We start from the raw sequence: 20,439 nt of genomic DNA, 5'->3' as shown, positions 1-20,439 counted from the left end.
TCTTTCCCTTTCTGTTATTCATACATTAAATTACAAAATAGAAACGTATCCATGATTCTGCCATATGAAATTCTTGTCACAACAGCAATGTTCAGAACCTGTCATAATGTGTATGACGTTATAATTTTAGTACAAAAATATCATAAAATTTTATGATTGCTGAAACTGTGATTAATATTATATGTTTATTTATCAGAGATGGTTGTATAGGATGTCCAGGACGAAATCAAATCAAAAGTGACGATTCAGAAAGAAAGAATCATTGCATCATGAGACAGTAAAAATAACACAACATAATTTCTTACCAAGAGGAATCATTTGCAGGGCTGTCTGCAACTCATGCCGGTCTCTACTTGCACTATTATGTGAAGAATATATTACCCTCATATATGCCACCTCCGTGCATTTGTAGGCCAGAGCAGCTGAAGCCATGTCTTTTGATTTCTCATACTCATGGGCACAAAACCTATCAAATGTAAAATATCAACACAAGAAGGTTTTACAAAAAAAGTACGAGAAGGATAGAATTCAATCTAATGAGGTCTGAAGGCATGTTTGCACCCAAATACAACTAGAAATAGAAGGAAGAATATTTTACACCAGTATTGAAAACACGGATGACAATATGATCCTTAAAACAAGTTAAAGCAAGGTGACAAAGAAAAACTATCGTCTTACTCGCACAATTTTGCTGTGCTGCTGTACATCTGCTTTGATTGATTAATCTCACTATGTTTAGCGTTATCACTATTGCCAGATTCTAACAGAGAGGCTCCATGTAGAAACTTAAGGGCTGCCTGGAAGTATATACTAGTGCTCTCAAGAGTGGATCCAGAATTCTGTATGATAAACACAAAGTTAGTAAAGAGAACACCAAGAGAAAAAAAAAAATTAAAATTTCTAAGAGGACAGCATAAAAACCTTAAGACGGTCGGCTAGGTGCTTAAGATCTTTAGCTTCTTTCACAGCATTGTTAGCAGCATGATTGTAAGAATCCTTTCTAACTGGACTAGGGGCTTCGGGCTCCTTGGATCTGTGTCCATTAAGTGCCGGATTTCTGGAACCAATTTGTTGAGTTCCGTTTTGATGATCAGCCTTTTTGAATTGCTTTCTTTGCAGCTTTGCCGCATCATCAACTTTGGACGGATCAACTTCCATATCTCCATTCCCTCTATGGGAACCAACGACAGGTCGTGGACAATGACTCAAAGTCTCAAGTTGAGACTTTCCTTTTCCAAGCACTTCTTGATCGGGTCTTTCTGAAAGAGACCTCTTTGAAGATCTTTCAGTATCGCGGTCTGCTAACTGATTCTTACTAGGAGCATGTAATGACTCCTGTTTGCATACGACATCAATACTAACCTCTTGAACATCATGCTCCCACTTTAAGTGATTATCTTTTTTCCTACTTTCATTTTTTCCTGTGAAGTCCTTTTTGCCGGCATTTATATTCTCATTCTGATCAAGCTTCTCCTGCAACTTAACTTTTTCATCCCTACGTTTTCCTTCACGCAGAGGAGACTGATCTGGCAGTTGACTAGGAGAACTAGCACTCATGACTTTTCCTGCAGGGGGCTCTGGCTTTAAGCCCTGCTTGTTTTCCTCCAAACCTGATTCGATGGCAGTTTTCCTTGCATGAGGCACATTAGCATAATAGACATCGCTCCTGACTTCACCTTGATGCTTAATCTGCTCTGCACCTGGATATGTTCCATCCTCGGCCATAGTGTCCACACTACCATTGGCATAATGGCTTGTTGTTTGAGCTTTAGGCTTAGTATCTGGCATATAATTAACACCCTTTCCCTGGAAATCAGACCTGGGGGCCATGGTGAAAGATTTGTCTTTCCTAACCGTTTCGGATCGATCACTTGCACCGTCATCTTCCCTATCGGAGCATCTTCTTGGACTATCCACAGCAGCAGTATCATGAGACTCATATTTCCCCATAATTTCTCTGTTTGAAAATTTATCTGTAGTTAAAATTCTTAAAGGTGAGGAAGAAACTGATTCGACAGGCGAGCCTTTCACTTCATGGAAGCTGGCTTTGGTTCTATGTGAGCCAGAGACCTTAGATGAGCTTGAAGTGGCCGCAACAGAAACCTGTACAGATCCCAAGTCCCTTTTCGAAATGTCCATGCCATCCATGCTCCGATGTGACAGACTGCTTCCAGGATTTTGCCTGAATTTCTGGTTCTTTATATGACTAACTTTTTTGTCGGTCCTGCCACTTCCTTTACTAGCACTTGATTCTTTGCCTTCGGATCTTGAATTTCTTGCTTTCTTTTCCTTCCTGGAATCACTGAACTCCTGCTCAGAAATTCTACTCTCGTGTAGGCGAGGATTGCCCGTGCTACGAGTTTGAGAATCCTGATACTCCTTCAATTTCCTCTTTTTCACACTGCCAATGGAACCATAGTTCCCCAAATCCAGGGACCCCTCGTCCAAGGAACCCTGACCCTTATCTTTTCTCTTCTCAGCAGAAACTGGCAGCCTGTCCTTTCCCAATTTGGAGTCACTTGAAGAGGAACGGCCTTTCTGCCTAGATCGGTCTTTTCCAGCTGAAGTAGTGGGTAAAGTGTTGTTTGAGCTGTGACTGACCTTCCTAGAAGTTCCATTCTGTTCTGGAGTCCGCTCTTTATCTGCGGAGTGAATCTTGTCAGTCTTACCTTTTTTGGATGGCCTCAAACAATCTTGATCAGGATCCCTACAACTTTTAATTTTCATATTCTTCACATCACCTGTAAACAAATTTTCAGAAATTAAGATAACATTATAGAAATTTAACAGGTCATTCAGTGTCTATATATTAGTTGATACGGTGTTCATAAGCATAATGAATATGTGGATTAAGTAACCTCTATCAGAATTGTACTCCAACGTCCTTGGCATATTTTTGTGCTTCTCCCCTGGAGCATCAGCCTCACTCACAACAGGAGATTTGTTCACATCATTTATGCTCCTACTTTTCACTGATGATTGCAAATTTTTCTTTATAGAATATGAGGATTGAGAAATGCCATCTTTATTTGAAGAATTTGATATTTCTTTCGCAACTTTTTTCTTCCCACTATGCAGATCATTATTTAGCTGTTGACCAGGATGCTGGAAAGTTGCTCCAGTTCCTCCCACCATAACACTTCCCGAGACATTTTGCAAGTTGCTTTGAGCATCGAGGGGAGGTCGCCCTTGGTATATAGCAAAAAGGGCTTCAGTGGTTTCATTCTCACTAAAACTACACCGGTTCATGTTAGGCCTGCAGAAATATGCACATATTGTTAATTTGTGTCATTAATAAGCTAATTCAAAAGCTGAAGTTGCTAGATAAAACCACGTGAATGCATAGTATACTAACACCCCCTTTCACAGAAGAGCCCGTTGGGCTTGAATGTGGATAACGCACAAGTCTATTTACCCAATGTTGAAATTCAAATCTTTTATTAGATGAATTAAGGTGGCGAGGATTGAACTCTAGACCATTTGGTCATAAAGGATTTGATGCCATGAATGCTTATTGGTTTTATGTTATTTCTCCAACAACTTGAAGAAGAAACTTTTATGCACTTAATGTCTTATCCATCACAATCGATATAATGGGTTATCCAGCAAAGTCAATACAGGTAGTTTCGAATTCCTATTATATTCTAACATGCAATATAGTTCTTTTGGCACTTTTTTGCATTGGAAGTGCAAACATTTCGGCAGGGTAAAATATGTAGGATGGCAGAGGATCAAACTTCTTATAAATCATCACACCCCAACTTTAAAAGAATATGGCCAGTTCCAATTGATCCCCAAGCTTGTTAGTTTTTAGTATTTAGATTATGAAATGAAACATGAAAACAAATATATTTATAAGTTTTAACCACAGAATTAGAACTTACAGCCAAGTAAGCATGCTACACAGCCACTTTTCAGGTAGGCTATCAGGATTTGTGCCAACAGGAAGAAGACGCCATTTATGACACCTATCACACTGTACCCAATGATCTTCCGTCTGAACAGGAGGCAACATTGCAGGAACCCCATTTCCGTTCTCTACATCAGTACTAGCTGCCAATGACTTATCAACTTTCTTACTACCCGATGTCCCCTTTGCTCCAAGATTTGTTACCGGCGTGCTCCACTCAACCGCCTCAGATTCCTTAAGTTTATCTTCATAAGGGGTTCCCAGTTGATCAATTTTCTCCTCATCTTCTTCCAATTCTCCAAAGAAATCTCTATAAGCGTCTTTAGCCTTTCCAAGACCCTTTTGTACTTTGCCATCTTCAATTTCATTTTTAGATGCAGAAGTATCATCAGAACTCCTTTTTGTTTTGGGAATCGAATAGGATCCAACCTTCGTGTTTTCTTTTTCCCTCTCTATAATCACGGTGTCAAGAATTCCCTTTGACTTTTTCTTCCCCCCAGGATATGGATGTTCTGTCACAATAGGCAGTGTTGTACGGTCTTGTTCGCCCTGACTACTTTTCTGACTAGCCTTCTTAGAAAGCTCTGCGCTTTCAGTGTTTGGCGCAGTCCTAACTTTGGAAACATTAGATTCAGCTATTGCTGTGTTGTAAACATTATCTCCCAGAAGATTGTCTTTCACCGGATCAAATGATATGTCATCGAGCAAAACTTTATCTCCCACAACTTTTCTCCCAGAACCTCCTTTTGCCCTTTCAGAAAAAACATTCACTTCAGAAGATGTCTGATCCAGACATTCCTTTTGTGCCTGGTCCAGCAAGGTTTTGTCCTTCACCATACCCTTGTTGGCTTCCTTCAATGAATTACACGGCCCATCTACATCCTTTACCGAGTCATCACCGAGAGAATATGAATTGGACAAAAGTGGAAGTTTCATGGTTTTCGAAACTTGTTCCTCCATAGTCAATGCATCTGTACCTTGTTCTTTCCTTGACGGCACTCCAACATCATTACGAGTATTCTTCTTACTGCCACTCTTGACTTCCATTGAGGACTCATAACCCTCTAGAGACTTACCCTTTTTCCCTCCTAACAATTTTCTGTCACCTTTTACAATATTAGATTCATTCAGTAACATGCCAGAACTTTCTAGGTCATCCATATGAATAGGATCAGGGATGCTATCTCTGATACGCATTTCCTTCTCAGTTAATTGAATGAGATCATCAGGAAGAGGCAACAGCAGCTTAGGGAGGGTTGTAATAATCTGTTCCAAGCCATCATTTAAAAATATCTCATCAAGCTCAATATGAAGAAAATAGAGAATCTAATTGCAGGCAGATAATTCACCTTAAGGATACTGGTAGGAGATTCAAAGGGAGCGTCGAGAGGACCACGCGAAATTCCTTCGCTTTCTGAGGGGCTGTCATCCAATGATGATGATGGTGACACATCTAGACCAAGTCCACTGTATATTGCAGCATTTTTCCGTGTTGACAAATTGTCGGGACCCATTTTGATTCGAACCTTCAGTGTCTTCTGGTCTGATATGATAGCAGCTGTTTTCATGTTCGGAAACTCGTACTTTGGATTTAATGCCTCGGCATTAGTGATTGCTGTGCACTTTTCATTATTGGCTCCATCATCTAAAGAGAGTCCCTTAATTGCAGCCAGCCTCGAGGAGGTAGCAGAACCTGGGCCGAGTCTCGATAATTGAGTTCCAGTCGAACATTGTACAGAATCCCCTTGTCCACTCTGTATAGTACAATATCAATTAATACCAAGTATATTCGAAAAATGAAAAATAACACAAGGGCTAATCATAAAAGTGGAAGACACTAATGCTCCATTTTAGTATAATAATAAATGTACCTCCAGATGCAAATTATTAGGAGATCGTTGTGTATTTTGACTATGATTTTTTTGTGGAGTCCTCGGATGCGACCAAACAGGAGAGCGCTGATAGGTAGGCAAAAATGATCCATAACCACCAAATTTCGCCCCTGCAATATTGTTTCTCGATATCGTTAGAACACAAAACTATTTTTTATCCTGGCCTACGTAAGATGAATCATGGTTCTAAGTTAAAAACTTACCCAAATTCTCTGCCGACACCCCACCTTCAAAATCCTTCTGAAAGTGTCCAAGGACATCTTGAATTTTGACATCCTTAGGTGAAAAAAAATCCAAATCATCGAGGGAACAGAAAAAAAAAGAACGAAAAATTGCGAAACAAAGACCTAAATCTAATTAACAAAGTCAAAGATTCAGCTAAGTAATAATAATATGTAAAAAACAAAATCCCCTAATGCAACGACGGAACAGCACTAGATGTTTCGACTAGCAATCTTAAAGTAAGCATAATCCCTTCGAATTAAGTAAGTATCTTTAATACACTAACTCCCAAAATATATTAGTTTTTTATACCAGAAATGGTTAGAAATGTATTCATTTTGTCTCATAATTATAAAGGAGAATATATAGACAGAACTATTCCACTACCTTTCATAACCAAGGGAACATTATATATAAATCTATCATAGGGAAAATAGTATTCCAAATGTGTAAATAGAAACTGACAAGTAAGAAACACATCAAGAGTGAAACATTTACTTCTTCACAAAAGAAAAAAACAGAAAAACTAAACAGTATTTCCATAAACAGATCCAGCAGGTTGATAAAAAAATTCCCCAACTATTCAATGCAACAAGTTAAGATCACAAAAGCCACACAAAAATCAAAAAATCCTCCAAAACTTATCGAATCAATTAAACTCAACAACAACAAAATACAATTACATCCACAAAATTACACCAACCACATAAACCAATTAAATTAAAGTCATAGATCTAAGAAAGTAAAACAAGTGAAAACAACAATTCAAAACTAGAAAACGACAAAATAAACTAAACTAAGAACAGAATACAAGAGCATGTAAAAAAGACCCTTACAATGTAAGAAAGAACAACATCAGGATCAACGGTGGCGTCATAATCTTCGTCACGGTTCTGATATGAACAAGCTTCACCTTCTTCAAGTTCAGACTCCACCATCTCTCTCATACCACCAACCAACCCTAACCCTAACCCTAATCCCTTTATTGCATCCCTATCTCCAGCATAAATCATCCAAAACAAAAATTAACGAAAAAAAATTAATTAAAAAATAAACAAAAATTCAAACCCTCCAACTTAAACCTTCACATTGAGAACCCTTCTTACAAATCCAACTCCCACTTTTCCTTCGATCCATTCTTCAGAAACAAAAAATCCACCAAATAAATCAACCTCCACCAATAATTCAAATAATAATAATAATAATCTACACGATCATGTAGATTTCACAACCTCAAATTCAACAAAAAAAAAAATAATTAAAACAATCACAGCCTTTTTGAATCGAAAAACAAACAAAAAAACGTGTGTTTGAATTTAAGAAAGTTTGAATGTTATTGTTTGTAGCTAGGATCGATCAACACAACAGAGTTTTTGTTGTCTCTGTCGTTTCTCTTTCTTTCTCTCTCTCTCTTACCGTGTCTCTGTTTTTGGTGAATACAGCAGCCGCGTTTTTTTTTTTTAATTAATTAATTAATTTTATTTATTTATTTTCGTTAGAAACAATAATTTAATCTCACGGTGAGAAAGAGTTGAAGAGGAGTTGATAAGGGAAGAAAAAGTGTGAAATAAATAATTAAAATGTTTCATTTTAATTACCCTTTGGTTTGGTTCCTTCGGTTTTTTTTTTTCTTTTATGTTTCTTTCTACTTCAAAACATTTCTATCCTATTATCTTCTCCGAAAATTATCACAACTAGTAAACTCACTCGCTTTAGCTTCGCGCGTGTTTATTCTTTCTTCCCCATTTTTAACATCATTCCTTGTGTTTTTCTTCCTTGTTTTTTTGTTTGTTTTTCACAATTCCAACTTTTAACATTTATTGCTTAAATACCTTCGTACTTCTACATTGTTAGCTTTTTATTATATTTATTTAGGAGTTTGATTGTATGAATTGTTTAATGAAAAACAAATTATACTAGAAGCACATTATAATGATTGATTTACATTATTTTATAGATAATTATGAGAAAAAATTATCACTTGTAATAATTTAATAGGTGTGATTGATTGTTAGTGTAAAAAAATTATATGAATAATGTGTAAAATAAATTATTTATTTTATAAAATATATTTCAATTTATTAGTTAATTTAGTATACTTTTAAAAAAATTAAAGAAAAGAGACTCTAATAAATCAAAATTTGAGTGGGGTAAATAAACTCTGAAAATAATTGTTCTATTCAAAATTCACACACAAATTATTTCAAACAATATGTTTTTAACTATAGTTCACTAATTTCTAAACTTAGTCATTTGGTTAGTTAATTTAGCATATTATTCGTTATTATTATATTTTTTTTATTGGATATAATTGTTTGTTTAGTAGTCACGGTAAAATGAGATAGGGAGTGAAATCAATTGATTGAACTCAACTGATTAATTAACTTTAGTTAAAGATGAATCGTTTAAAAGAATATGAATTCGAATTATTGCTAGAACAATTTATATATGGTCTTTTTATTAATTAAAAAAATTTGATTTTGAAATAAAAAATATTAAAATTAAATTTTTACTTTAAAAATATGTATGATTTTATCAAAGGCGAATTTTGAGATTTTATATAAAATTAAAAATTAAAATATGTTAACCTGTAATATTTACAAATTAAATTACCATTAGAAGTTATAAAAAATATGAATATTAATTTTACTTTAAACTTAAATACTTTTAACAAATTAAATTTTTTTTTACAAGTGTCGTTTTGTAATTTCCATATAATAAACTTAGGTTATTTCTTCTTTGTCATCTTTTAGACGAGTGGTTTATGTTTTGATATGAAATTCTCATCTCCAAATTATTTTTATTTTCTTATTTTATTTAAATAAATATTATTTTATATAAATTTTTGCTTTCGTATTTATCATTGACTACATCGTCTGAGTGCAATATTTGTTTGTTTGTTTGTCATTGTAGTGTGGCGTTTTTGTGTTTCCGTCTTGGTGTAGTTTTCACGGAGTCACATGACTCATTTTGTATTTCAACTAAGGGTTTATGAATATTATAGCTAAATTCAACATTCTCTCATATTTACATACGACTTTGTCAATACATAGTTGAATAAGTCATGCGAGAGACCATATGAGTGAATACGTGCAAATATTTTTTTAAAAAAATTGGTGAGATTAAAGATCGTGAATCTTACATTATTTTTAATCATTGACCACGTATGGAATACATTATTTTGATTGTTATGATTAAGATTTTGGTTTGATAATTTTTTATTAGCTTTTAAAATATTTATGTGTATTGCTACTATGTTTTTAGTTTTCTTAGTCATTAGGTTTACTCATGGTCAATTTAATTGTACTATTGTTGTTTTATCATTTAAATAAAACTTATTTTTGTTGTAAGAAAATGCATGCGATAGAATTATTTAATTACTCGCATGATTTAAAATAAAATTAAAATTATTTGTTTAGTATCGTTAGTCATTTTTTAATATATATAATTATTTTACCATTAATTTCATTATATTTTTAAATCACTGAACGATAAATTATTATTAATAACGGTGACACTAACGATTATTTTACAAATTATAGATATATGATTTAAACCATATATCTGGAAATTACAATATCAAACTCTTGCCATAAATTTATCGATATATGATTTAAACCATATGATTTATCGATTATTTAAAAGTATTTTATCACTACTTTACTTTTTGTATTACTTATTTATTTCTTAAATCTAAAATATTATAAATTGATATATATATATATATATAATTATTTTTTTGAAGGTATATTACATATTGAATATAATATATATCATGTTGGTATAAAAACATATATCAAATACATGATAAAATATACATTTATTTTATCATTATCATAATTTATTTTTATTTAACTACTATATTTATTTTATTTAACTGTTATTTTTAAAATTTAATACAATATTAATTATTAATTTGAAATGTACTTACTCTATCTTGGTCGTGTCCATGAAACTAAATGAAAAAGTGAAATACAAAAGCAATACCGTATTTATGAATAGTGTGCTTTACATTGATACACAAAATTCGACAGTTAGGATACGTATCTTTTAATTTATAGGGTAAGATCCGTATCTTTAAGAATGATGAAATCGCAAAAGCACCGCATGTAGACTTTTTTCAGTGGTTAGGTGAATTCGTTAGTTATGTGTGGAATGTTCAACTATGGCATGCAGTGCGATAATAAAAGGTTTGAGATAATTACTACACTTACCATAAATAAAGGCTAACACGGACAAGGATAACACATGTCAAATGCTAAACAAGGTTAAATGGTGGAGAAAGAACATTGAAGTAGACAATGCTTAAATTGTTGAACTTTATTGGATTTATTTTCACTAAATTTATGAACCGTTTTTTTTTAACACATTTTATTATATAAAATTTAATTGTATATTATTAATGTAAATTTTTGTAATCAATCACAACTATCAACTAATTAATAATATTTAATTTTTATAGTAATTACTTATAAATCTTTATATAATTGATTATAAATTATTTTGTGTAATTTTTTTTGCACAACAATACATACAAAAACAAATCAAACTCTTATTATAATTATATTTTGGCTTATGACTTTTATTATAATTATAATTTTTATTTTACATAATTAAATTATTTTTTCACGTTTTTCGACGAGCATTATTTTCACATTTTCATTGCCTATATATACTCCTTTTTAACTAAAGTTAAGTTTATGTTAATTCAATTTTTTATACAAGCAAGTTTGTTTATTTTTATAAACTCTAATCCACACACAGCTACTATGATTTATTTCCAATGAATTTATCAACTGTTTTTTTACACCATATATATATATATATATATATATAAATTTTTATTTTTATTTTTATTTTTAAAGTGTATAGACTATTTTTTAATATTTTGTTTGACATTATTCAAATGATGGTTGAATGACTTTTAAAATAGATGATATAATTCGTGATCTTAGTAATCCTTTCATCTTCGACTACTTTTATATTTTATGGGTGTGCATTATATTATTTACAATTGTGAGACTCCGTCACGAAAAAGAACATTATTTTATTTTTTAATCTACAAATTTTATGGTAATTATTGTGTTTTGTTTGTCCATCAAAGTTATGCATAATTGTTCATTTAATCATTTATTTTTAAGTAAATAATTTGATTCTTTATGTTTTAAAATGTTATAGTTTTTTTTACAAAAAATCATCAAAATTTTCAAACAAAACTCATAAAATTAATTATCATCTTCAATATAATACAAATTTCATCAACTTGATAACTCAAATATTCAAATAAACTTATATTTTTATTCTTTATATTTTCGAATTTTTATAATAAAATTAAATAAATGATCAAATCGTAAAAAAAGAAAGATAAATGACTGAAGTGTTATTTGAAATTAAGTTAAGGGATCGCATAAACAATTGTGTCTAAAAATTAATTCAATTAACTAATATCGATATTATTTAACTGAATATCAATCTTACAGTGACGTGGTTGAGTTTCGAACAGTGCTCCATATACGGACAAAAAAAAAGTTGTCTTGTCTTTAATTATGTTAATTAAATGTTATAGATTGCACAGCTAAGTTTTTGGATTCATAAAAAGCATGTATTTATTATTTATTTATTTTGTTCATTTATGGCATTTACTCTTGATTTTACAATCTCAAGCAGGAAAAAGAAAACCAATTAAACCATTAATCTGTGAAGGGGGGTGTATGCTTTATCATTCAAGACTTTGATGTACGTTTACTTTTTTATTTTATTTTACTTTTCTTTTTGTTTCATCTCTTTAATCGCATTTTTTTTCTCCTATTTTTCATATTGGAAACCCCTCTCATCTCTTTCTCTATTTAAGGGTCAATATTTCATCATTATCTTCTCGGGCATTAGAGATCCACATAAATACAATAGTTTTTTTTTACTAAATTAATTAAAAATTACCATAAGTTTATGGTAATATTTATTATACTTTCTATAAATAAAAAATAAATAAATTAGATATTATGTTTGTTTTAAGAGTATGCTTAGCAAAAAGTGGAAAACACATAAGTTGACTGATAGTGCCTGAATTTATTGGGAATGTGAGATATACAAATGAGTAAGTATAAAATTATATTTTAATTAGTATTTAAATTTATTCAATTAATTAGGGTAAGACAAGGGAAAAAAATTGTATGATCAAATATTTTTTAAAGTAGCATATAAAAATGTTATAAACTTGTGAAATAATTATATTTTAATTATTTGTTATTTAAAAAATGATATCTATTTTTTATTTTATTTTATATAAATAGAGCCTAACATGACTAAGCTACAAATAATGAAAAAACAATTTGTTCGTTTATATACTATCACGAGTTTAATTTTCTAGAAAACACAAATAAAAAGGATAAATTATCATTGTGGTATTTGAATATTAACTTTAACAGTTATGTGACACGTGTCTTTTTCTTATCCCACATATATATTTTATTAAGAATTAACTAAAATGAAAAAAATTCAAAAAAGCAAAAAATTCAAAAAATCAATAATTTCATCTTTTTCATTTTGTTCTACGTGTTCCTTAACCTAAATTCTTTTTTCTAATTTTATAAAAATCTAAATTATTAAAATAAAACTTAATCTACAAACTCAAACATCCTTAAAACATACAACCTGTGTTTGATTATGACAAATAATTAATTTTCGTTAAAAATAAATTGAACAACAAATTATTTATGTTTGAATATTTTAACAACATAAGTGATTTATATAAAATATGTTGTTTGAATATTTTATTTCAAAATTTATTTTAGGTGGTAAGTTGCCAAAATGAGTTTTAAGACACACACTCTTTCAATTATTTTTCATTAAAACAGTTAACTACAAAGTATTCAAATAAAATTAGAAACATTGTAATGAAACTAAAAACAAGGAATACTTTTTAAGCATAAAGACATTCCTTACACATACATTATTAGAGATAGTTAAAATTACTTATGGTTAAATAGAAGTTGTTAGATTAATTACATTGATAACACTATATAAAAGTGCATCATACTTTAATCGTAAAAATAATTATTTATATAATCATTTTCAAATTTTATTTTTTCTCTTTAATTATTTATCTTTTTCTTAAGTTGAATCATAATTCTTAATGTATATTTTATCAAACACAACAATGACATTGGTTGTGCAAATTTTCTTGCAAAATTGCACTTTTTTAGATAAGTTTAAGGAGTAAATGTATGTTTGAAAGATTTAAATGTGTTATTTAAAGCCGACGTATCTAAGGTGAATTACCTTGTGTCTAGTTCGTTTTATTTTTTCCTCCTTTAACATTTGTCCCAAAAACAAACATACAAAATTCTTTAAAATATCAACATTCATAATTTTAGATAAAAACAAATGTATAGAGTTTGCTGAAATTTTCTTCGAATAGTAGAGCTTAGAGAAGAGATTAGAAAAGTCATCATATAAAAAATTGAAATGGTAGAAGAGATTGGAAGTCATCATGTAAAAGAGATTAAAAAATTCATATAGTCACTTCCTACTTTTTGTCGTGTTTTGCCTATTACGTGTTTTGTATACAAATTGAAATCGAATATAAGTAATTTAATGCATTACTCCCTAAAACTTCAGCCACCAAAGCTTTGTTTCCTTAGTTCCATATCCCACCTACCGTAAACCCGTAATCTAAATCAACAAAATCAACTAAATCCATAAGTTCAAATTAATCATTTTACAACAACACCATCAATCTCAGCTCTCAAAATTTGAACTTTTTAACTTGTAAATTTCCTCCAAAAAAAACTTCAGAAACAATAAAACCTAAAAGAGGATTGAAGCGACAAAAAAAGTGTAAAACAAACATGAAACATGTTGAAGAAATTGAAACATGAAACATGTTCCAAAACTCGAAAGTGGAAGAATAGATAATTGAAAAAACAAAAGGTTTATGTGATGTGTTTTAAGGTTGTTTAAGTTTGTGGATTGGGTATTGTTATAATGGTTTAAACATTTACGAAATTGGGGAGAAATTTAAGGTTTGAATTTATTAATTAGATACACATATAGAAGACTTAACTTAACGACATTTAGTTGAGTCAAAAACTAATTTATATTTTTAATCGAGTAAAAAACTAAATTAAAATCCCTTGTACATTAAAGGGCCAAAAGGTGGTAGAAGAAAAAAAAGTAGAAAAAATTTGAAGCTGATTAAAAAGTGAATGTAGGTCGCGTTGACCATAACAAAAAAGACCAACGCGACGAATATTTTTGACATGAGTGGAGATACTAGCTAGTCGTTAATGGTTGTTGTTGGGGTCCTTTTAATTGAAATTGAAGTTGAAAGCGATTGAAATCATATCCATTCATCAATAGCCACATTCACAAACCACAAAAGAGGATTCTTCTTTCCAAGCATATAGCCAGAATATGCCATCTGAGTTGAGCTTTAAAGCCTGCACATTAAGAAAGAATATACGAATAGAATGATTACCAATATAATAATAATAATAATATTAATAATAATAATAATAATAATAATAATAATATTAATAATAATATTAATAATATTAATAATAATAATAGAACCCAAATTATAATGATAAAATGTCAAAAAAAATAACAATCATAACAATAATACTCCAAAAGTTTATATGATTTTTCCAAACATTAAAGACACGTGCATCTGTCAAAATCATTAATATGACACGTGCATATGGAATTGTCAAGCATACAATAAAAATTTGAATATATATATTACAACACAAAAAAACTAAAATCAGAATCTTGTACAACTGTACATCAATACACGACAGGAGGGGTGAAAGAAAATGTTGGAAATAGTTGAAATTATGTATTTTTACAAAATTGATTTCTTTTGAGTGGGCTAAAAAAATGAATATTATCCCATTATAAAAAATAACTTAATTTTCATAAATTAGCAATTTAAAATATTTTGTAGAATATTACAATAATAATGATTAATTACATTAGGTTTAGTTTGAAGCAAAAGACCAACATCTCTCCAATTTGCAAATTTGTGTTTACATCACTTATTTTATATATGTACATCCAACTCTATTTAATGAAAATTTACATACATCTTTCTGTTTATATATACATTTCTTATGCCGTTTTCCTTCGGGTAAACAAAATAATTAACAGTATATTATATACAAATGAAATTCAAAATATAAACTTTTCTAACATACTAGCATAAAATTTCAGTTATTTAAATATTTATATATAAATTTAAGAGTATAATGAATATGTATATTTTTTTAAACTAAATGAAAATGCATTGTTAATGTAAATTAATTTTATATAATATTTAATGAGAATTATTTATTTTTTCAAGGCATATTATTAAAATGTAGATGATATGACAGAATACATTAATTTTATTAGAAATGAGTATAAAATTATTTTACACTAATTATATATTCTCTTTTCTTTAAATTTAATGGGAAATCTTATTCGTTGTAGTTTTATTTTAATAATAGTATAAAGATACCTATATATGGTAGGGCAAAAGTTCATAATACTCATAAGATGTTTTTTTGAAAAAACAATTAAAAAAAAATCGATTAGAAGTTTTAGACCAAATCTGAAATAGTTCGACCAAATGCTTCTATTTTTTAAAAATTAATTTCATGCAGGTACAATTCAATCTTGTTTGTTTATCTTTAGAGGCACATTCTTACTCAAAATTGATTTTTTTTTTGTGCAATTGGATATTTATCTTTAGAGTACACTATAGTACCTGTCACACGACCGCAGTTGAAAAAATATACATGGACTCACACAACAATTTCAATATAAGTATCCGTACCCTTTGTGGTATTATTCAAATGAGTAACATTCATGATTTTCAAATGAGACAATAAATCTTAGTATTTTACTAAAACTAAATAAATTGATATCTTATCCTGTAATTTTAACTCAAAGGTTAATTGTAAGGACATGAACTCAAAATCCTCGACATCTTCATAATTAATGTGTGAGTTTCATTGTTAGATAATTTCAAAACAAAAATAAATAAACTTTGGTTTAAGTGAAACAAAGTTGAAATACAAGAGAGGTTGTGGTTAAAAGGTTTTGGGATAGGTACTATTGTACTAAAGTACCATATCCGTTGAAACAGAGTTATAAGAATATAATTAAAATGATTGCATTGAGTGATACATTTTTGTCGCATATTTTCTGGAGCAAATATGTACTCTCTGTTAGTGTTACTTTTATTAGAAGATGCAAAAACAAAGTTGCTCATGGATCGGTTAGCTTAGCAAGAATCTAAGTCTGGGTCAGGCTGCGTCCCAGAATCTGTTGGGTTCATTGTCTGTAATGAATCCTCCTCTGTTATTGTTTGAATGAAATTCATCTCCCCGTAAATAAATAAAAGATGTACTCTCTGCATGGTATAGGTACCTGCACTAGTTCTGTATGAATTTTGAAGAAAATTTCAGGATTCTTGTACACAGGCAAACGACTAGAGCATTTATCAATCCCTGTTACGTCATGGAGAATAACGTCTACTTTTATTTGATACAGAAGTCAGAACGAATAAGTTATGCATATCAAGAGGAGGATTCTTAAGAGGGAGTTTTCACTGGCATGGACCTTTTCCCCTACACATAAATCAGAACTAAATAGCTTATTTCAACTTGGATGAGGGTTTTTGGGAGAGCAAAGCTTCAAGTGTCAAATGATCAGTCACAGGGGGACTACAAGTGAAGTTTTGGCATACAAGAGCTACAACCTTGCTGACTGCATAGTTATTTTTCGCCATTAGAGCAATATTGCTGTTATTTACTTCCCAAAATTCCATCTCTTCTTTGTTGTTGGGATCTATATGAATAACCTACAATCAACACCAGCGCAAATGTTATTGATGATAACCACAAACAAATATGGGGACATTATAAAGAGTAACTTTGCTCACTGTTCTGCTGGGATCATATAATGCGTGAGCTGCCGCAAGCATGGTTTCAAATTCTTCGGAAGTCCTTTCGCCCACCACCACCACTTGCTTCCGAGAAGGTACACAAAGCATGTCTGCTGCACAACACATTAAAGGCACTGCCATAGCCATATCTTTCAATCTTTTCTCAAAAACTGCCTGCAATACCATAAAGGGAATCCTAGTCAGTTGCAACTGACCTAGTAGCCACCTGATAGATAATATATTCATTCCCACTAATAATCCCACCCCACCATTGTCAGCTCATAAACGAGAAGAAACAGTTCTTTAGGAGGAAAGAGAGGAGGGGTTTACATACCAATAGATGTTCTGCAATTCCCTTATAATGCTCAGCCTTACTTCCAGAGACCATGGAAGCTAATCTTATAAGATTTATTGCAGAAACTGAGTTCCCTGAGGGTTCTGCTCCATCATGGTCTTCCTTCACACGGAGAAGAACCGAAGAATCTTCTCCTGTATTATTGAAATATCCCCCTCCATCCCTATCAAGAAACAAAGCATCCTGCATGCAACTCATTTCATTAGCAATTGGAGGCCTCGCAAGAAAAACAATGAAATTTCCATCAAGTCCAGACATTAATCTTTACCTGGGTTTCCTGCAATTCAATGGCCCATAAAAGCCAGTTGATTCCACCCCCAAATTCATAGAGATCCAGCAATCCAGAAATCATAAAGGCATAATCATCCAAGAAACCAGGAGCTTTTGATGGAGAATTTCTGAAACTATGTTGTAGTCTGTGATTCTCTGCATTGTAAAGTTGCTTCCTAATAAAGGATGCTGCTTTTTCAGCTATTCTCATGTACTCCTTCGGCTGGAATTTGCACAATCAAAAGGAGGAGAAAGTTAAATACAATATCAATTACTGAACAGAAAGGAGTCAATTTTGCTATGTGCTCCCTCGATAAACAGGGTCTCCCACAATTACTTCATACTTTAAACTAGAAATTCCCATTAAGAAAGACAGAAACTAGTCATTGTCCAAAGTAAGAATTGTGATTAACAATATAAAATTGTATGCCTATGGCGACAGTAGTTTACAGACATCTTCCAGAAGCAACATATTAAGAGGATCGCCTCCCATCTTTTTTAATATAGGTAGTCATTAAGCTGAAATAAAATATCCAAGGCTCTCTCTAACTACACCACAACATTAATCTTAGGAAAAACTTACTTCAGTGCCAACAACAGGAAAGTTGAATTTAATCCCTTCAGCTTCACCCTTTAGAATCTTAGAAGCCCTAGCAAAAGACGAGATTGCCAGTCCATTCCAAGATACAATAACCTAGAAGCACATGATATCTTGTCTTGAGAGTTGCAATCATAAATAAAAAAAATTTAGGATTTGGCTCCTCTAAAGTGAATAGTGTAAAGTGATAGAATCAAAGGTTGGCACTTCAAGGTACCCATAATTTGTTATGCATGTGAATATAATATTAATCTATGATTTGTTCATCAACATTATATTACTCACTTTACATTCTAAAACGAATTACTCATATTAAAGGAGCCAGATTAAAAAGTTCAAACCTAAACCATTATAGGTTGATCCTAAATAAATGGATGGCTTAAGGGGAATACCTTATCATCCAAATGTGGCTTTGGGCGCTTTGACCTTACTTCAAACAACTTATGCCTGCATTCTCCTAGAATTTCTTGATATGTTTCAACCGACATGCCATATTTTGATGCCATTTCTGAAGCATCATTTCTCTCAATCAGGACATTATTTCCCTTGAACTCATTGTGAGGATCACTCATTCTAGATAAGTCACAGTTCCCCATCTGCTTTATGTAATAGTGCTCCTCGAAAAGAGCAGCATGCTCTCCAAGTATTTCTTCAACCTAAACAGAACAAATCAGGTTAAGAGCCACTTAAAAACTTAGAAACCAATCAATCGTTAATTACACAATCTTATGAAAAATTAAGACAATGTAGGCAAAGATAGAGATATGTTCAGGAAAATGGAATTGAAGCTTAAACAGTAATTTTTATTTAGGAAAAATGCTCTCCATTAAAGAGATGGAAACATTCTAGGCCGTCGAATAGGGTCTACAGCCTAGCCTATATTAGGCCGAGGCCGGACCAGACTTTTTTCTAAGCAAACAAGGCCAAGACTTTTTTGTGAAAAGTCTATTTAGCTAAAAAGGTCAAACTATAGGCCATCTAAAAAGCCTCTCAAACTTACTAGGCCAGCCTATTTAAATAAATATACATAATGTTATGATATTTTTGTTATTATTAATATAAGACTTTTTATAATGTATTAAAATACTTAATTATTTACCCTTCGGCTTATGGGCGGGACGGAAAAAAAAGCAACGTTAAAGAATTAAACAATACTTTTAATAAAAAAAGACAATTAAATGAATTTGCCCACATAAAAGACTTCAATTTATTTAGTGATAAATTTATGGCATGACTAAAAAATATACATTTAAAAGGCTTTGATATTGTCACTTTTAAAAAGATTAAGTTCGATATTAAAAGAAACTTATATAAAATAAACAAGACAATCACAATTCTAGAAGATTCAACTTAACCTAGTCTATCAATATGCCTTGATCCTTATTTATCTTGTCCATGCTGGCTATTAGAGCTTTAAATAGATCGGGTGTCAGACCTTAAGCAGGTTATAGACTTCTTAAAAGGTCAGACAAGGCCTAAGACTTCTAAAAAGGTCAGGCATGGCCTAAAAATAAACTTATGAGTTATGATAGGTAATATACCAGACTCGAGCCATGAAATTTTAGAACAATCCAGACTTATTTAAGAAAGCCTTGTGAGGCTCACCCTTCTGCCCTTATTAATGATGCCTACTGCGACCAAACAAATATAAAATATTATAATCCGAAGTTGTGTTATAAATATCCCGTTGACCAGAAAAATGGCTTGAGAACATATGAAATATAGTCAAAATTTTAAGAGGCATCATAACTCACAAGTTATGGCAGTTATTTTTTGATCAATTCTGAAAACACTGTAGATAGATTGTCCAAACAAAAGTAAAAAGTAATGGTGCTTTTTAGCTAAATATATTTTCAAAAAAAATCATGGTTTAGTGTATTCTATAAAAAAACCTAGTTTGGCTTGAGACAAATGTAGGTGAGCCATAGACCCACAATGGACGGCTTACCTGTTTTGATCCTACTAACGGTCAATAATTAAGAAACAAGATAGACAACATATTATGCTTTTGAAAAATAGTTATTAATTCCTTTATGAGAACAACAAATTGATTGCTACATCAGCGGAGCATTGGACTATGCCAGCAACTTGAAGACCATGTCATAGCTTTTTATGTCATCTCCAAGTACTCTAGGATTTTAGACCCAATTGAAAGATAATTTTTTTGTAATGACCAATTTGAATCAATTTCTTTTGGGGAGCCGAATAAAAATTGAATGTTTTTCAGGGACCTATAATGTAATTATCCATAGAAATATATTAGGG

At 31.2% G+C, this 20,439-nt stretch overlaps 2 protein-coding genes across 5 annotated transcripts in view; both read right to left on the bottom strand.

Moving 5' to 3' along the window:
* The window catches only part of LOC101503823 (cysteine-tryptophan domain-containing zinc finger protein 3), a 10,324-nt gene extending 2,839 nt beyond the window's left edge, over positions 1 to 7,485 (bottom strand). For 3 of the 4 annotated variants that reach the window (XM_004494288.4, XM_004494287.4, XM_004494289.4), the window contains exons 1-9: positions 6,861 to 7,481; positions 6,006 to 6,078; positions 5,782 to 5,912; positions 5,260 to 5,664; positions 3,885 to 5,176; positions 2,859 to 3,256; positions 922 to 2,741; positions 679 to 839; positions 306 to 466 (exon numbers count right to left, since the gene is read on the bottom strand). In XM_004494288.4, the coding sequence (XP_004494345.1) occupies positions 306 to 466; positions 679 to 839; positions 922 to 2,741; positions 2,859 to 3,256; positions 3,885 to 5,176; positions 5,260 to 5,664; positions 5,782 to 5,912; positions 6,006 to 6,078; positions 6,861 to 7,037 (4,618 nt within the window). In that variant the 5' untranslated portion in view covers positions 7,038 to 7,481. Of the gene's footprint in view, positions 1 to 7; positions 99 to 305; positions 467 to 678; positions 840 to 921; positions 2,742 to 2,858; positions 3,257 to 3,884; positions 5,177 to 5,259; positions 5,665 to 5,781; positions 5,913 to 6,005; positions 6,079 to 6,860 lie in introns of all 4 variants that reach the window. The other variant, XM_004494290.4, reaches the window with a different exon arrangement.
* An 8,913-nt stretch (positions 7,486 to 16,398) lies between these two features.
* LOC101503487 (uncharacterized) overlaps positions 16,399 to 20,439 on the bottom strand; it is a 7,218-nt gene continuing 3,177 nt past the window's right edge. The window contains exons 10-15 of the mRNA XM_004494286.4: positions 18,567 to 18,830; positions 18,160 to 18,270; positions 17,575 to 17,799; positions 17,286 to 17,489; positions 16,949 to 17,125; positions 16,399 to 16,867 (exon numbers count right to left, since the gene is read on the bottom strand). Coding sequence (XP_004494343.1) covers positions 16,661 to 16,867; positions 16,949 to 17,125; positions 17,286 to 17,489; positions 17,575 to 17,799; positions 18,160 to 18,270; positions 18,567 to 18,830 — 1,188 coding nt within the window. The 3' untranslated portion in view covers positions 16,399 to 16,660. The remainder of the gene's footprint in view (positions 16,868 to 16,948; positions 17,126 to 17,285; positions 17,490 to 17,574; positions 17,800 to 18,159; positions 18,271 to 18,566; positions 18,831 to 20,439) is intronic.

Source organism: Cicer arietinum, chromosome 3, assembly GCF_000331145.2.
Source record: "Cicer arietinum cultivar CDC Frontier isolate Library 1 chromosome 3, Cicar.CDCFrontier_v2.0, whole genome shotgun sequence".
Taxonomy (NCBI): Eukaryota; Viridiplantae; Streptophyta; class Magnoliopsida; order Fabales; family Fabaceae; genus Cicer; species Cicer arietinum.
This window is presented reverse-complemented; position numbering and strand designations above follow the sequence as displayed.